Genomic DNA, 19415 nt, shown 5'->3' with positions numbered 1-19415 from the left:
ATTAAAAAGGTACAAGGGGGGTATGATTAAAAAGGTACAAGGGGGGTATGATTAAAAAGGTACAAGAGGGTATATGAATAAAAGGTATAAGGGGTGGTATGATTAAAAAGGTACAAGGGGGGTATGATTAAAAAGGTACAAGGGGGGTATGATTAAAAGGTACAAGGGGGTATGATTAAAAAGGTACAAGAGGGTGTATGATAAAAAGGTACAAGAGGGGGTATGATTAAAAAGGTACAAGAGGTGTATGAATAAAAAGGTACAAGGGGGGTATGATTAAAAAGGTACAAGGGGGGTATGATTAAAAAGGTACAAGGGGGGTATGATTAAAAAGGTACAAGGGGGGTATGATTAAAAAGGTACAAGGGGGTATGATTAAAAAGGTACAAGAGGTGTATGAATAAAAAGGTACAAGGGGGGTATGATTAAAAAGGTACAAGAGGGGGTATGAATAAAAAGGTACAAGAGGTGTATGAATAAAAAGGTACAAGGGGAGTATGATTAAAAAGGTACAAGGGGGGTATGATTAAAAAGGTACAAGGGGTGTATGAATAAAAAGGTACAAGGGGGGGTATGATTAAAAAGGTACAAGAGGTGTATGAATAAAAAGGTATAAGGGGGGTATGATTAAAAAGATGCAAGGGGGGTATGATTAAAAAGGTACAAGGGAGTATGATTAAAAAGGTAAAAGGGGGGTATGATTAAAAAAGTACAAGACGTGTATGATTAAAAAGGTACAACGGGGTATGATTAAAAAGGTACAAGAGGTGTATGAATAAATAGGTACAAGGGGGGTATGATTAAAAAGGTACAAGGGGGGTATGATTAAAAAGGTACAAGGAGGGTATGATTAAAAAGGTACAAGAGGTGTATGAATAAAAAGGTACAAGTGGGGGTATGATTAAAAAGGTACAAGTGGGGAGATGATTAAAAAGGTAAAAGAGGTATATGAATAAAAAGGTACAAGGGGGGTATGATTAAAAAGGTACAAGGGTGGTATGATTAAAAAGGTACAAGAGGTGTATGAATAAAAAGGTACAAAGAGGGGTATGATTAAAAAGGTACAAGAGGTCTATGAATAAAAAGGTACAAGGGGGGTATGATTAAAAAGGTACAAGAGGTGTATAAATAAAAAGGTAAAAGGGGGGTATGATTAAAAAGGTACAAGAGGTGTATGAATAAAAAGGTACAAGAGGTGTATGATTAAAAAGGTACAAGGGGGGTATGATTAAAAAGGTACAAGGGGGGTATGATTAAAAAGGTACAAGGGGGGGTATGATTAAAAAGGTACAAGAGATGTATGAATAAAAAGGTACTAGAGGTGTATGAATAAAAAGGTACAAGGGGTGGTATGATTAAAAAGGTACAAAAGTTGTATGAATAAAAAGGTACAAGGGGGGTATGATTAAAAAGGTACAAGGGGGGTATGATTAAAAAGGTACAAGAGGTGTATGAATAAAAAGGTACAAGGGGGGGTATGATTAAAAAGGTACAAGAGGTCTATCAATAAAAAAGTAAGAGGGGGTATGATTAAAAAGGTACAAGGGGGGGTATGATTAAAAAGGTACAAGAGGTGTATGAATAAAAAAGTACTAGAGGTGTATGATTAAAAAGGTACAAGGGGGTATGAATAAAAAGGTACAAGGGGGGTATGATTAAAAAGGTACAAAGGGGGTATGATTAAAAAGGTACAAGGGGGGTATGATTAAAAAGATTCAAGGGGGGTATGAATAAAAAGGTACAAAGGGGTATGATTAATAAGGTAAAAGGGCGGTATGATTAAAAAGGTAACAAGGGGAGTATGATTAAAAAGGTACAAGAGGTGTATGAATATAAAGGTACAAGGGGTGGTATGATTAAAAATGTAAAGGAGGGTATGATTAAAAAGGTACAAGGGGGTATGATTAAAAATGTACAAGAGGTGTATGAATAATAAGGTACAAGGTGGGGGTATGATTAAAAAGGTACAAGGGGGGGTATGATTAAAAAGGTACAAGAGGTGTATGAATAAAAAGGTACAAGGGGGGTATGATTAAAAAGGTACAAGAGGTGTATGAATAAAAAGGTACAAGGGGTGGTATGATTAAAAAGGTAAAGGGGGGTATGATTAAAAAGGTACAAGGGGGGTTTGATTAAAAATGTACAAGAGGTGTATGAATAAAAAGGTACAAGGGGGGTATGATTAAAAAGGTATAAGGGGGTTATGATTAAAAAGGTACATGGGGGGTATGATTAAAAAGGTACAAGAGGTGCATGAATAAAAAGGTACAAGGGGGGGTATGATTAAAAAGGTACAAGAGATGTATGAATAAAAAGGTACAAGGGGGGATATGATTAAAAAGGTACAAGAGGTATATGAATAAAAAGGTACAAGGAGGGGTATGATTAAAAAGGTACAAGAGGTGTATGAATAAAAAGGTACAAGGGGGGTATGATTAAAAAGGTACAAGAGGTATATGAATAAAAAGGTACAAGGGGGGTATGATTAAAAAGGTACAAGAGGTGTATGAATAAAAAGGTACAAGGGGGTATAATTAAAAAGGTACAAGAGGTGTATGAATAAAAAGGTACAAGGGGGGGTATGATTAAAAAGGTACAAGGGGGGGTATGATTAAAAAGGTACAAGAGGGGTATGATTAAAAAGGTAAAAGGGGGGTATGATTAAAAAGGTACAAGGGGGTATAATTAAAAAGGTACAAGAGGTGTATGAATAAAAAGGTACAAGGGATGGTATGATTAAAAAGGTAAAGGGGGGGTATGATTAAAAAGGTACAAGGGGGGTATGATTAAAAAGGTACAAGTGGGGTATGATTAAAAAGGATGCAAGGGGGTATGATTAAAAAGGTACAAGGGGGGGTATGATTAAAAAGGTACAAGGTGGGGTATGATTAAAAAGGTACAAGAGGTGTATGATTAAAAAGGTACAAGAGGTGTATGAATAAAAAGGTACAAGGGGGGTATGATTAAAAAGGTACAAGGGGGTATGATTAAAAAGGTACAAGGGGGTATGACTAAAAAGGTACAAGGGGGGTATGATTAAAAAGGTACAAGAGGTGTATGAATAAAAAGGTACAAGGGGGGGTATGATTAAAAAGGTACAAGAGGTGTATGAATAAAAAGGTACAAGGGGGGTATGATTAAAAAGGTACAAAGGGGGTATGATTAAAAAGGTACAAGGGGGTATGATTAAAAAGATGCAAGGGGGGTATGATTAAAAAGGTACAAGGGGGTATGATTAATAAGGTAAAAGGGCGGTATGATTAAAAAGGAACAAGGGGAGTATGATTAAAAAGGTACAAGAGGTGTATGAATATAAAGGTACAAGGGGTGGTATGATTAAAAATGTAAAGGAGGGTATGATTAAAAAGGTACAAGGGGGTATGATTAAAAATGTACAAGAGGTGTATGAATAAAAAGGTACAAGGGGGGGTATGATTAAAAAGGTACAAGAGGTGTATGAATAAAAAGGTACAAGGGGGGTATGATTAAAAAGGTACAAGAGGTGTATGAATAAAAAGGTACAAGGGGTGGTATGATTAAAAAGGTAAAGGGGGGGTATGATTAAAAAGGTACAAGGGGGGTTTGATTAAAAATGTACAAGAGGTGTATGAATAAAAAGGTACAAGGGGTGGTATGATTAAAAAGGTATAAGGGGGTTATGATTAAAAAGGTACATGGGGGGTATGATTAAAAAGGTACAAGAGATGTATGAATAAAAAGGTACAAGGGGGGATATGATTAAAAAGGTACAAGAGGTATATGAATAAAAAGGTACAAGGAGGGGTATGATTAAAAAGGTACAAGAGGTGTATGAATAAAAAGGTACAAGGGGGGTATGATTAAAAAGGTACAAGAGGTATATGAATAAAAAGGTACAAGGGGGGTATGAATAAAAGGGGTCTCCTTGATTTTAGAGCCCCACACCGGCGATCTGCCTTGCCTGCACTCTAAACAGCAGGAAGGCAGGAAAAGCAGAGAGAGGAGCCCGATCCTGCAGGGGAGCGTGAGGCAGTCCGCCCCTCCCCCGAAACCAGCGGGGTCTCCTTGATTTTAGAGCCCCACACCGGCGATCTGCCTTGCCTGCACTCTAAACAGCAGGAAGGCAGGAAAAGCAGAGAGAGGAGCCCGATCCTGCAGGGGAGCGTGAGGCAGTCCGCCCCTCCCCCGAAACCAGCGGGGTCTCCTTGATTTTAGAGCCCCACACCGGCGAACTGCTTTGCTTGCAGTATCCCTTGTTATTCTTAACAGTTATTCAGTATACCTTGCCGGCAATATACCGTGCCATTCTTATTAGTTGGTATACCTTGTTATACCTTGTTATAGACCACTCAAGCCCCGATCTGCCTCCCCCCCATTGCCAGACGGGAGAGGAGACTTTTTTCAGTTATTTATAGTTAGTTAGTTATTTATTTATTTATTTATTTATTTTATTTTATTTTACTTTTTTACTTTTTTTACTTTCTTGATTTTGCTTCGGGAACTCCAGCAGCGGGAGCCAGCCCACGCCGCCAGAGAAGGAGAGCATCGGACCTGCAAACAGGCCACTCAAGCCCCGATCCGCCTCCTCCCCATTGCCAGACGGGAGAGGAGACTTTTTTCAGTTATTTTATAGTTATTTTTTTACTTTCTTAATTTTTGCTTCGGGAACTCCAGCAGCGGGAGCCAGCCCACGCCGCCGAGAAGGAGAGCATCGGACCTGCAAACAGGCCACTCAAGCCACTCCACAAACAAAATGGAAAATTACATATACAAAACCACACTTGCCATCCTAATACTTTCACTACTCATTTCCAACTGGCAAACCACAGGATATCACCTATCACCCATCCCAATTCTGACAACAACCTACAGACAACCACAACCACCCAGAAAAATCCACACCACGAGAACCCTAACATCCTGCCCACTGACCAGCCAAGACCACATTCCCACCACCTGGGGAAAAAGACCTCCACCAAAGCACAAGACTACTACTCAAAAACAACTCACACCACTAAAAAATATCCTCTACCTTAATTGCAATCCTAATTCCAACACAAAATATACCTCGTTAACCTGTGCCTACATGAATATAAGATCAATTAGCCCAAAAGCAAACCTAATTAAAGACTGGCTGACTGAAGAACAACTAAGCTGTCTCTTCCTAGCCGAAACCTGGCTAACATCCAATTCGGACCCATGCATAACCGAATTCTGCCCCAAAGGGTACAAATTAGAGCTGGTTTGTCGAGAAAACAAACAAGGGGGAGGACTAGCTATTCTAGTACAAAACAACCTCAACCTAAAAGTTCTACACAAACACTCAACCCCTCACTTAGACCTTCTTGCATGCCAACTCTCCGACAATACACTCACAGACACCTTGAACTGTCTATTATGCTACATCACTCCAGGAAAATGGAACACTTCAAAACTTGAACTCGAAGAATTCATATTCCAGAACTCTCTAACCTCCACATACAATTTGCTCCTAGGAGACATCAATCTCCACCTCGAGGACCACACATCCAAACAAGTAGACGATATACTCTCATACCTCGACGCCCTATCCTACCAGATCCTCAATCCTGAACCCACGCACGAAAAAGGCCACCAACTTGATATAGCAGCATTCACGTCTCATAACCTCCACACCCCAAAAATTCATATCACCAATGGTACCTGGCATCCCTCTCTTTGGTCAGACCACCACAAATACACTTTCACCATCAACTGGCCTCAAAATAACACAAAACCCAAGCCACAAAAAACAACCTTCAAATCTAGACAGAAAATTGAGCCTGCCACATTCTGGGATAAAGTTGATCCTATAATCGCCCCCATCGACCCAACTGACTTCGTAAATCACTGGCGCATCCTAAGTGAAACAACCTTGAACGAGCTAGCCCCTGAAAAAACCAAACATAGAACCTGCAGATCCTCAGACAAGTGGTTCGACTCCGAACTCCTCCTACAAAAAAGGCATTGCAGACAACTTGAAAGATCTTGGAGAAAAAAGAAAAATGATCAAACCAAATCCGCTTGGAGAACCCAAATCAAACTATACAACATCAAACTTAAAGAAAAGCGCAAAACATACTACTCTAAACTAATTGGCACAAACACCTCTGACACAAAAACACTCTTCAACTTAGTAAAAAAACTTACGGACACAAACCCATTCCTTGCCACTCAAGGCAATAAACCACCAACAGCTTCTCAACTAGCAGACCACTTCAAACACAAGATCACTACAATCAGAAATACCTTCAACAACTCAACCACCAAACTCTACGAGATAATAACCCCCACAACGGAAGAAGCCATATCTGCAGACAGAACATGGACCACATTCCCAACCCTACAATGGTCTGATTTGAACCGACTATACAAAAAATACAGCCACTCCTCATGCGACTTGAACTACTGCCCATCGTATCTGCTTACAAATGCCTCCCTTAAATTCAAAACCAACCTCATGCAATGGATTCAAAGCACTCTCATAGAAGGTCAATTCCCACAAGATCTTGGAGAGATCATAATCACACCCCTACTGAAAGATCAAAAAGGCCCTATAGACGCTCCTACCAACTACAGACCTATCGCTTCGATCCCATTATATGTCAAACTGATTGAAGGACTTGTGGCTCAATACCTCACCAACTACCTATTTGACCATAATATACTTCACTCCTCTCAATCAGGATTTAGATCTCACCACAGCACGGAAACACTACTAGCAACACTACTAGACATAGCCCGACAACACCTCAGTAAAGGACACAGGATCCTAATTATCCAACTAGATCTTTCCGCCGCCTTCGATCTAGTCGATCACACCATATTACTCCAGATACTTGATGCAATCGGGATCTCAGGGGTGGTTTACAATTGGTTCCAAGGATTCCTTAAAACAAGAACGTACAGAGTTAAGACAAACAACACGAAATCTAACCCATGGTCAAATCCATGCGGAGTCCCGCAGGGGTCACCACTATCGCCTATTCTATTCAATCTCTTCATCTCCTCCCTCGGCACCACTTTAGACAACCTAAATGTAACATCATTCAGCTACGCAGATGACATAACTATTCTCCTCCCCTTTGAAATCCAAGACCACACCTCAACAGGACACCTGGAAATAATTCTGGAAGAAGTAGAAAAATGGATGACAAACCACAAACTTAAACTAAACTCGGACAAAACCAAATTCCTAATGCTTGAAACGGACAAAAACCCATCCATAACAGACCTAGAAATTAAAGCAACCAAATACCCAATCCAGACCTCACTCAGAATCTTGGGAGTGCTGATAGACAGATGCTGCACTATGCAGACCCAAATCAACAAAACTACCCAAAAAGCATTCTTCACAATGCGCAACTTAAGAAAAATAAGGAAATTCTTTGACAAAGAACACTACAGGATAATTGTACAATCCCTGGTACTAGGTCTCGTGGACTACTGCAATATCCTTTATCTACCATGCCCTACAAACATGATCAAAAAACTTCAAACTGTTCAGAACACAGCCCTTAGACTAATTTACTCACTCGGAAAATTTGACCACATCACCAATGCCTACCTAGACTCACACTGGCTACCGATTCGAGCCAGAATTCAATTCAAACTATACTGTCTACTCTTCAAAGTAATTAACGGTACTGCACCCACCTACCTAAATGACCGCCTAAACCGTAACCTTCCAACCAGAACAAGAAGAACACTGACATCATTCACATACCCACCACTCAAGGGTACTCACCGCAAAAAGCTTTATGATAGCCTCCTGGCAACACATGCTGCAAAACTCGAACCTTCCATCACCAGATTGTTAACCACAACATCAGACCTCAAGACATTCCGTAAAGAAATCAAAACACTGCTGTTCAAAAAGCATATACAATCTACCTAACCTCCCTCACCCCATCCCCTAAGAAACCAAAACACTGCCGTCCAAAACATCTTCCGATGTTATTAAGTCTTTACCATCATTCTGTTATTAAGTCTCTATCCTCAAACTGTATTCTCTATTGTCATGTACCATCCTGGAAATGTCCAGTTCTCTTCTTATGTAATCCGCTTTGAACCGCAAGGTACAAGCGGAATAAAAATCACTAATGTAATGTAATGTAATGTAATAAAAAGGTACAAGGGGGGGTATAATTAAAAAGGTACAAGAGGTGTATGAATAAAAAGGTACAAGGGGGGGTATGATTATAAAGGTACAAGGGGGGGTATGATTAAAAAGGTACAAGAGGGGTATGATTAAAAAGGTAAAAGGGGGGTATGATTAAAAAGGTACAAGGGGGTATAATTAAAAAGGTACAAGAGGTGTATGAATAAAAAGGTACAAGGGATGGTATGATTAAAAAGGTAAAGGGGGGGGTATGATTAAAAAGGTACAAGGGGGGTATGATTAAAAAGGTACAAGTGGGGTATGATTAAAAAGATGCAAGGGGGTATGATTAAAAAGGTACAAGGGGGGGTATGATTAAAAAGGTACAAGGTGGGGTATGATTAAAAAGGTACAAGAGGTGTATGATTAAAAAGGTACAAGAGGTGTATGAATAAAAAGGTACAAGGGGGGTATGATTAAAAAGGTACAAGGGGGTATGATTAAAAAGGTACAAGGGGGTATGACTAAAAAGGTACAAGGGGGGTATGACTAAAAAGGTACAAGGGGGGTATGATTAAAAAGGTACAAGGGGGTATGATTAAAAAGGTACAAGAGGTGTATGAATAAAAAGGTACAAGGGGGGGTATGATTAGAAAGGTACAAGGGGGGTATCTCTCCATGGCCCCTTCTGTCTCCCCCCAGCACACCCCTCCCCCCAAAGCAGCCCCCTATCCCTTTCCCTGTCTCTCCATGGCCCCTTCTGTCTTTCCCTTAGAGCAAAGCTGTTTGCCCCAAGCACACCCCTCCCCCCAAAGCAGCCCCCTTTCCCTCTCCCGCTGACTCTCTCTCTGGCCCCCTTTCTCTGTCTGTCTTTCTGTCCCTCTCCCTGGCCCTGTGTCTTTCTTTCTTTCTGTTTCCCTCCCTCCTGCTGTCTGTCTGTCATTTTTCCCCATTTCCCTGTGCAGCAGCATTTTCATCCCACTTCCCTATGCAGCAGCAACAGCATTTCCCTCCTATCCCCCCCCCTTTCCTGTGTAGAAGCAGTAGCAGCATTTTCCCCCACTCCCCCTTTCCCTTTTCTTACCTCATCTTCCCTGCTCCGTTCGGCCCCTCCCCATTCTTTTACTGCCGTTGTCGATCCGGCCTGCTCCTGACCCTCCCACCGCCGACAAACCTCGGGACTCCAACCGCGTAGGCAGCACTTTAAACATGCTGCTTCGCGGCCTTCCACTGGCGATTTCCTCTGCCGCGTCTGTCTCCGATGATGTCATCAGAAACGCGGCAGAGGAAATCGGCAGAGAAGGGCGTGAAGCAGCGTGTTTATAGTGCTGCCTACGCCGCTGGAGCCGGGAGGCGACGGAGAGGGCAGGGGGTGCTAGCGGCCGGCAGCGGTGGAGAGCAGGGAAGGGCACGCATGTCACTTGCGGCCGGACCGTAAGCCGCGCATGCGCACTTCCTATGTGTGCTACAGCTCACAGAAAACGGACGCACGCATAGGAAGTGTGTATGCGCGGCTTACCGTTTTATTATATTAGATAGATCATTACGTTCTGAGAACTTAGCTCTACTGGAAACAAATGCTAACCCGAAGCTTGTGGAGACTGGTAAAATGGCCTTCTGTTGTGCAGAAGTTAAAATATGGAACTCCCTTGTGGGCCAAATACGAAAATGTCGTGCAAAGGGTAGTTTGAGAAAATTACTCAAGGCGCAATTATTTGTAGACGCCTTTTTCTAGTCAAGGATTTTTTTTTATTTTTTATTGTTGTTGATGAATCATTCATGACTCTTTGTATAATAAGCCTGTGTTACTTTGTAGATATCTAATTGTGGTTTTTTTACAATTTTATGTATATATATTATGTAAACCGTTTAGTTTTAAACAGTATAGAAATTTTAAACATAAATAAATAAAGCCCATCTTACCACAGTTAAATACTGCAACATTCTCCCATCCACTCTCGCTTCATGAAACTGGTCTTTGTATTGAGGTAAACCGATATCATCAAGCCACCCTAGAAATTCAGGAATAATGACAAGATTAAAGAGGGGGAAGGGGTAAAACGTGGACCTGACGGACCTGGCGGATCTAAAACCGCACATCCTTAAAAATCTGAGGTCCGCGCCACTTGTATTTTCTGGATCTGACAGACCTCGATGACAATTTAGCGCTGACAGATCCGTCTCAGCAGTGGAAGTAAAACCCGGATGTCTCAATTTGTCCTCCTTTTCCTGGAGCCATATGGTAACCCTACTCCCAGGTCTATCTCCTCTCTCCTTCATTCCACAGAATTTCAAGAATGTTTCCCCCTCCTGATAACAACACACTCCTCCATCACGGCCATGTAAAAACGAAACTAACTAGCTAAATTATTTGTGTTACTGAACATCTAATGGGAATGAGAAGCTATATCAGTAGGCAAGTCCAACCAAAACAAAAGACTCTGTGGAGAATTGATGTTCCTGAATTGGGATTTATTAAAAATTATCTTGATATGCCACAGAAAAACCTAAAGACATATAGGACCCAATCCACTAGAAACACGGGACCCAATATGGTCCATGTTTCGACAAAGATATCTTCCTCAGGGGTCCGTATAATCGATATGCAAAAACTCCTGGATTATCTACTGCATGGCCATTCAGTGTGAGGGAGGACCGCTGTGAGTTCCTCTCTCTCATTAGGCCCTGGATATTAGGCCTAAGGACAGAAAAACAGGCCAAGCTACACTAAAATGGTTTCTGTGTGATTTCAGATTCAACAGTCTCTCTCCTGTTTCCGTGAATTACGTAGCAGCTTCAGAGCAAGGCTGCCATCAAGATAGGAGCGAGCCAGCACACAGAAAGCAGAAGAGTGAACATAAGCTGGTGCTAGGCAGTTACACGGAAGAGACAGTTATAAAACCATGCATGTGTGGCCTGAGCACGTACACAGTCACCACAGCATCAATAGCAGAGATGGAAAGAGGAAGAAAAGGAGGGAAAGGCCAGTTGGGAAAGACAAGAGGTCATGCCTGGATAACCTTTGAGGTGGCCCCGGGAAAGGCATGTTTGGTGCAGATAAGTCAGGTGGTATTTGGAGCACCCCTCCCAGTGTGGTAATGACAAACGGACATGCGTCAATTAAGTGAAGCCAATTAAGAAAGCAAATAAGGAAGAGTGGGCAGAAAGGGACTTTCGCAGTCTGCAGCTGTGTATGTGTCCATAATTTTATAGAAGCTTTATGCAGCCAACAGATCAATAGATAATCCACAAGTTTTTACTTATCGATTATAAGGACCCCTGAGGAAGACATCTTTGTCGAAACACAGGCCGTGTTGGGTCCCATGTTTCTAGTGGATTGGGTCCTATATGTCTTTAGGTTTTTATGTGGATTATCAAGATAATTTTTAATAAAGTCCTATACAGGAACATCAACTCTCCATAGAAGCTATATCAGTAGGCCACAATACTGGGATCATTATGCGAATGAAAAAAAAAAGAATTGCTTCCATTCAACCTCCACTACCAAGTAAAAGCTGTTAACACTTACGAGTCACCCACAAATGATCCAGTTGTCCTGACTTCTCTTCCTGTTTCGTACTTATAGATTTAAGAGACAGCAGTAGCTTCTTCCTGTGAAGAGGATGTTTTATTCCCAACTCCTGTAATTTGAGAGGTACAGGCCATACACATGGTCAGCTGAGTTCTACTTACTTTCTTATTTAAGTAGGAAGATGCAAAGCGAGAGAAGAATGTAATACACACTGGGAGGAATAATCAGATTATTATAACCTGTACAGTGTCTCTCAAACTTTTTTACATCCGGCACACTAAAGTTTTTCATGGCGCATTATAATTGAAATTATAAAATTGCAAAACCAACAAAAAATTAAATTTAAGTTATTTAAAGTTCTTTAAGCTATGTATGAGTAATTGTCACATAAATGAAACTAGATAGAATAGAATTGCTAATCAATGCAATGGATATGCTTGTTTTTGAGTGCAAATTAACTCAAAGCACAGCTCGATAGTCGACAAGCAAACACGCATTTCATCATCCACCATCTGCAGTCGCTCTCTCTTTTTTTTTTTTTCAATTTAATTTGTGTCAGGGCTGAAAATCCAAATTTGCGACGGTAAGAAGATCCAAACGGTAACAAAACCTTGATTGCTTTGTTCCTCAAGTTAGGAAAACTACTGCATAAAAAAATAAAACTAAAATTAACTTGCCATTAGTTTTCAAGGATCAATCACGGCAAAGAATGATGCTTGTTTGGGCAGCTGTATCCTCATGCACCCAGATGTTCATACCATTGATAGACTCTTACGTGCACAAAGTACATGTCATCTATTCTAGGGAATTTTTAAAAATAAAATAAAATTCTGGAATCTCTTGTGGCACACCCAGAATCTTTTCAGGGCACAGTTTGAGAGACACTGGACTAGGCATACTTTCAGTCTTGTACCCCCTCTGTTATATAATCTTTCTGACCCTTAGGCTCCCCGTGAGATTTTGATAATTGTATTCAACAACCCCAACATCCCCCTTCAATAATAGTTCTGTAAAAATGTATAATTTCATACCATACTTTATATATTAACGCCCTCCCAACTTACTAAAGTTTAGCATATGATAACAGCGTTACCACACATTATCTGTGTCCTCTGCATAGAATGGGCTTTGTGGCAAATAGCATGCAATAATACCATTATCACATACAAAGAGATTTTATCAACATGGTCTACTGTTAAGTTGGATTATTTTACCCGAAATAGGGGTATTTTAGAATAGCGTCTCATGGTGTAAAATGGGACCCTGGGCTAAAATATTTTGACTTAACTACAGCCCACGTTAACTCCCAGCCCCGGTAAGTGTGTGTGTGTGGAGGGGGCGGGGTGGAATTTATCAAGGGACGCTAACTGATTTAGCGTTTACTAAATGCTAAGACACCCACCGGAATATAGTGGGATTCCTCCCTAACCCCCTTCTCCCTTTTACAAAACTGTAACGTGGTGCTTAGCAGCGGCCGCGGCGGTAACAGCTCCAGTGCTCAAAAACTGCGCTACAATTTTGTAAAAGTGGGGGTGGGTAAGTGTTACTAGATCGAGACCCAAACACTCCGAACCATTAAAAAATATTTTGATGTAGCATCATTTCGTCTGCCATCTTTTTTTTTTTTTTTTAATATTCTTTATTCATTTTCAAATCTTGCAACAAGTGTACAATATTCAATCAATTAATTCGTACAAAATCATTTGACATATGCTTGACTATTGCAGTATCATTTATTTGGGTACATATAAGAAAACACTGAAAAGGCTTCGAGTTATTCAAAATTCAGCAGTTCGGCTGATTTTTGGTTTGAAAAAATGGGAACATATTACTCCCTTTTATCAAAAACTACATTGGTTACCGATGGAGGCAAGAGTTTTGTTTAAATTTTCCTGTATCTGTTTTAAATCAATATTTGGTATGGCTCCTGAATACCTGATCTCTCATTTTTTTCTAGACCGTTTTAACAGGCCTACATACAGAATCCGTAGGTTTGCTTACCCAACAGTAAATGCTTGTCGCTTGAAAATAGAAACATAGAAACATAGAAGATGACTGCAGAAAAGGGCTACAGCCCATCAAGTCTGCCCACTCTGCTTACCCACCCTGTGTCTATGCCCTAATGACCCAATTTCCTTATCTTGACCCTCGTAGGGAACCCACATGGGTATCCCATTTATTCTTAAAGTCTGGCACGCTGTCTGCCTCGATCACCTGCACTGGAAGCTTGTTCCAATGATCAACCACTCTTGCATTTCGGGCAGGCAAATTGAATGACTGGTTGGGTAATATTATTATGCGTGTTTGATCCATTTGTAACCTGATTCACTGTTTTGAATCTTTTATCCTTTTATCTTGTATGTATTTCTGATAATTTGTATTGTATTTTTTTCATTGATTGTCCAGTACTTCTCATTGTAAACTGCCTCGAACTATTATGGCTTTGGCGGTATAAAAGAATATATTATTATTATTTTAAAACTGACTATTAACCCTATAGATAAAAGCATAGATGATTCATTGGATTTTTGTGCGTGTCGAGGCCCATTGATTTACTTGCAACTCTTTCCCTCTGGTGGCCTGGCTGAGAAACAATTCTTACCTTTTCCAGATCTTGAGGCGTTGCTGTTAGCAGGGTGTGCCCAGAACTCACCCACTGTCTTGCGAAAATCACGTACTGAACAAGTCCGAAGTCTTCAAGCCAGTTGCAAACTTGCTCATTGCTCCACTGAGCAAACGGTGCATTGGAATCGCTGAAAATAAGAAAAACAGAGGAATGGTACGGAATTGCACGCCGAGTTAATAACCAATGTATTAAATGGCTCTTAAATATTCTACTGTGCTGTTAAACTGCTGCCATCTGATAGAGGAGCTTCATGTTTAAAATTCAGTGCCCCTCAATATGTAAACTCCACAAATGGCATTTTAAAGCAATATCAACCACTGCATTTACCATATATACGTGAATATAAACCGAGATAACATTTTTCCCCAAAAAAGTGTGTAGGGGGGGTGGCAGGGAGAGGAATGTTAACTCTAAAATGAACCAATAGTTTATATTCAAGTACCGGGGCAGGAGTGATCCCTTCCTTCCCCGAGGAATCCTATCTTCCAGCTCTGCAGCAAGCCAGCTCCCCCTCCCTTTTCCTCCCCTCCCTGGTCTCCTTTACTGCCCTGGTGGTCCAGTGGTGTGGGAAGCTGAAACAATCCCTCCCTCCCTTCTCCACAGTAACCTTTGTGTCGGCTCTGCAACCAGCCCACCCCTCCCCCTTTTACAGTATTGCAAAAGTCAGAGAACCAGAAAGAGAACCACCATTACCTCTTCTGACCCTTTGTATCCTTGGATCTGGACAATCTGGGACCTGCCGTGGCCCTGAGTCCACCCCTTCGAAACTCTGACAAACCCAGATCATCTGTATGAAAGTTGCCCGATTGTGTTCTCTTTATTCTTTTTTGGAAAAACAAAGGGGGAAACACTCGAAATTAGAACTCAAACATTTTTGAAGGAAGAACTACAGATATATAACATTTCTTCCATTTTGCTATAATCTGTTCATGAACTTTTTGAAATTAATAGATTAACCTTCCTCACAGAACTACAAAATAGAACAGTTATGTAATCTAGTCAAATTTCAATTAATTTAAGCAACTATAAAAATCAACTTGCCTCTATAAATCCTATTATATAGAATCTCAACATAAAGGTGGGTGTAATATTTTTCAACTAGTTTATATCCCTGCATCTTTAAAAAAATACAGATGCGATGTGAGCGTGGATTGTATATCATTGATCTTTATGTATGAGAATCATTGTCTTGTTATGAATAAATATATATATTTTAAAATACAAACCTCTTTCAAATTGCACATATGCTATTCATATGGTAAAATCAGTCAGCTTAGCAGGGTTTAAAAAAATATTTGGATGATTTCCCAAAAGAGAAGTCCATAGGCCATTATTGAGATGGCTTGGGGAAATCCACTGCTTATTCCTAAAATCAGCAGCATGAAATCTGTTTAACTACTTGGAATCTTGCTAGGTACTTGGGACCTGGGTTGGCCAATGTTGGAAACAGGATACTGGGCTTGATGGACCTTTGGTCTGTCCCGGTATGGCAACTCTTATGTTCTTATGTGAGCCAAGTATAGGACAGTCAAGCCATTGTGACATCACTGCTGAGGTTGGCTCTTAGGCATTGGTGGAATGAGGCATTATGATGTCACAATAGCAGCTCTGGAATGTTGCTACTTGGGTTTCTGCCAGGTACTTGGGACCTGGGTTGGCCAATGTTGGAAACAGGATACTGGGCTTGATGGACCTTTGGTCTGTCCCAGTATGGCAAGTCTTATGCTCTTATGTTCTACTACGAATGAGAAAACATCAAATTCAGGGCCTCAACGATTAATCTGTAACAACCCTTAACCTTACACATATGAATTATGTGCACAAAGAGTAAGTTTAAGGGAATTTTTGCATGTCTATGACAACATCTGCACCTAACATAAGAACATAAAAATAGCCTTACTGGGTCAGACCAAAGGTCCATCAAGCCCAGTAGCCCATTCTCACGGTGGCCAATCCAGGTCACTAGTACCTGGCCAACATTCCATTCAGAATCCCAAAAAAATAGCAAGATTCTGGAATCCTAAAGTGCAACAAGATTCCAGAATCTCAAATAGTAGCAACATTCCATGCTACCGATCCAAGGCAAGCAGTGGCTCTCCCTATGTCTTAATAACAGACTATGGACTTTTCCTCCAGGAATTTGTCCAAAACTTTCTTAAAACCAGCTACGCTAGCCACTCTTACCACAACAAGCCAGCACAAAATAAGTTACATGTAAAAGTGAGCTTAAAGACAAATTACCTATACTTTCGGGTGCAGGTGTGTTTGGGGATGAGTTTTGGGCAGCATGCAAACAGCACTGCACTTAAAAAAATACGTGCGTTTGTGAGAATGTTTATATCTGTCGTTTTAGCCATAATTTCTACAGTTTTTCTGGGCTCTCTTATGCAGACATAGGGGCATATTTACTAACGAGTGTTAGGTTATTGCACTTATTACAGGTTAATGGCCAATGCACCTTATAATACATGCGTGGTGCATGTAGCTTCTTAAACAGTCAACTAGCCGATCATACTGACATTTTGAACACGGAAACAGTTCTCCATTTCTATAGCTCTTTCTGACTTACTCATTAGTATTTCTGCATTCCAATAAGTGGAAAAATAACAGGTTATTTTGTAAAAGGGTTACGCAAAGCCCTTCTGCTGTGTTCGTACTCCTGAATAATAAACCTGTTTAAAGTGTGTTCTGTCTTTGTTGAGTGCAATTACGTTTCCAGCTGAATTAATCCAAGGTCATTCATGAGGTCTTACTTTCCCCAGAATTTCTTGATGCCTTTGGGGCTTCTTCTATTTTCCGGAGACACTGGCGACTGCGGCCCCGATTCCATTCCAGAAGAGTAAGGTGAAAATTCATTCGATGCGACAGTAACATCCACGCTGTTCTCCGAGTCTCCTGGAAGTGAAGTGCAAGTGTTTGTTTTAAGAGAAAATTATACAGACACACCTATGACGGCAGTAAGGGGCAGATTCTGCAGATGGCGCCGCAAGTTAAGTGCCTATCGACACCTCTTAATTGTTTTAATTAGTTTAATTGGTGCACTAATTGACTGCACCGATTAAAAACTAATTAAAATCTTGTAAAAAAAAAGTGACAAAAAGGGCCCAAGGTCAAAGTGGGCGTGATTTCGGAAGGAAATGACCTTAGTTGCCATTAGGTGCGATTCTCCATTAGAAGGTAGGCGCCGGTTCATTACTGGCGCCTACCTTTAACGGGAACCGTGATTCTGAAAAAACAGCACCGTTTACAGAATCTGGCCCACAGTGTTTAAGATGCAACCAATACAAGGTCATAGGGAAACAGGAAATCTGTAGGAACCACAAACAAAGACATGCTCCCTCCAGCTGAGGACAGTGTAGTAGTAAAGGTCTTATAGCGCTCAAGAAGTGGAATTCTAGTAACTTTTTCCACATTCACAACACTTCAGAAAGACGCATGCAGTCACTTTGGGTCTGGCTCAGCCCTGTATTCCAACTTCCACGCCGGTGTGATTTTCAACGATCGCTAAGGTCGTAATCCCTGAAGCAGCAGTTTAGAAAAACGCTGGTCACAATCGGTGGGACTGAATCTTCAGTTAAAGCAGATAAGTCATGTACGTTTCTAATGATTTTTGGCCGAGTATGAATCATTTACAGGGTTTAAAAAATATATATATATCAATGAAGTAACTGCCCATAAAGCCTAGCTAAACTTTACTGTTGGAGCTAGGGCGCTGAGGCTTTTTCTTCCATTTTAGCGTATAATTTTCACTTTAGCTCTGTGGTGTTGAGAATAATGAACGTGGGTAAGTTAATATGCCCTGTCTAGCTTGCGTTTTGATGATATTGGGAGAGTTTTGTTGGATGATAGTATCTTGAAAACCAGACCAGCCTGAGGTGTCCCGAGGTCTGGGTTGAGAACCCCTGGTCTAGACTAGGCTGGAAGCTCCACAGGACAAGGCCTTCTCTTATGTGCAACTGTAGAGCGTTACACATGTCTAGAAGAGTTTTTAGTACGACTAAGAGTAGTATAATTATGATGGTAATAAGAGTGGTATCATTTCTGTAGCACCAGGAATTAGCAAAACAAATTGTTGATTCACTAAGGGCCTGATTCTATAAACTGTGCCTAAGTTAGAACTAATCGATTGCTCTAATCGCAAACTTAAATCCGCATGCAAGCTAATTTTTTTTTTTTTATTAGTTAAATGGCAAGGTAACTGACCACACCATTAAAAAAAAAAACAATTAAAAAAATTATTTTAATTGATGATTGAACTTATGCACAGATAACAGTGCAACGCCTAAGCCGCAGCACCCTCCGACATCTACCTAAAAAGTAGGCATGGCTTACCGGCATCGTTAGGCGGCCACCAGCTCCTCCCTCTGGGAAGGCCAAGTCTGCATAGGTGCCACAAGGCACGATTCTATAAAGGATGCCAAGTGGTTGATTGACAACCGTGTGGACTGGCATTTAAAAGTTAGGCTGTTTACAGAATCGGGCCCTAATTGTCTTGCTAAATATAGATACAGTAGCCATCCAGAAAGCGAGCCATTCGGAGAAAAAGAAGTGCGTTGAAGGTTTACAGTACCTAAAAGCGGAGCGCTGGCACTCCTGTTGAGATCTTCAACCATTCCAAAGAGCAGCAGAAAGCCACAGGAAGATGCAAAGATGACAAAGCAGCAAAATAAAAATTAAAGAAAGGCAAAGAAATATATTTGCAAGCTTCACCCAGCAAAAGAAAACCACCACAGAGAGAAGTGGAAACCCGTTAACAGCAACTGACCAGCTGTACAAGTCAAACAATAAATATCACGTTTAATTAATGTCATGTTAAATTACTTCTCCCCCTCCCTCCTCTGAGTGTTGACATGATGCTAGTTCATTTATACAGATCAACGTTGAAATACAAGATTACAAAACTGTTCAAAAAATAAAGATTAATGAACACAAACAAAAAAAAAAACTAAGGTGTGTAAAACTGAAGTATCATCTTATCCTTTATGTTCTTTTTATTTCTGTGCATTCCAGTGGACTAAAATAGCACCATATAACTTTATCCAAAACTGTTTAATAAGTCTCAGACTTGATAATCAAGGACCCACCTAAGAGATCACAGAAGATCCATTATATCAGAAAGTGCTATTTTTAAAACGGTAGATCCCAGGCCTTAAAATTAA

General features: G+C 40.7%; 1 protein-coding gene across 16 annotated transcripts in view; it reads right to left on the bottom strand.

The window, feature by feature from the left end:
- Positions 1-19415, bottom strand: part of PPFIBP2 (PPFIA binding protein 2) — a 201343-nt gene that overhangs the window by 28103 nt on the left and 153825 nt on the right. For 15 of the 16 annotated variants that reach the window (XR_004537596.1, XR_004537597.1, XM_033928355.1 and 12 more), the window contains 6 exons: positions 18827-18859; positions 17010-17151; positions 14950-15078; positions 14233-14383; positions 11628-11739; positions 10022-10110 (listed from right to left, as the gene is read on the bottom strand). Coding sequence is in view for 14 of the 16 variants with exons in the window: in XM_033928355.1 (XP_033784246.1) it covers positions 10022-10110; positions 11628-11739; positions 14233-14383; positions 14950-15078; positions 17010-17151; positions 18827-18859 (656 nt within the window). In the remaining 2 variants the exon portion in view is untranslated. The remainder of the gene's footprint in view (positions 1-10021; positions 10111-11627; positions 11740-14232; positions 14384-14949; positions 15079-17009; positions 17152-18826; positions 18860-19415) is intronic. The other variant, XM_033928356.1, reaches the window with a different exon arrangement.

This window comes from Geotrypetes seraphini, chromosome 19 (assembly GCF_902459505.1).
Source record: "Geotrypetes seraphini chromosome 19, aGeoSer1.1, whole genome shotgun sequence".
Lineage (NCBI taxonomy): Eukaryota > Metazoa > Chordata > Amphibia > Gymnophiona > Dermophiidae > Geotrypetes > Geotrypetes seraphini.
The sequence above is the reverse complement of the archived record's forward strand: the minus strand, read 5'-3'. Positions and strand labels throughout refer to the sequence as shown.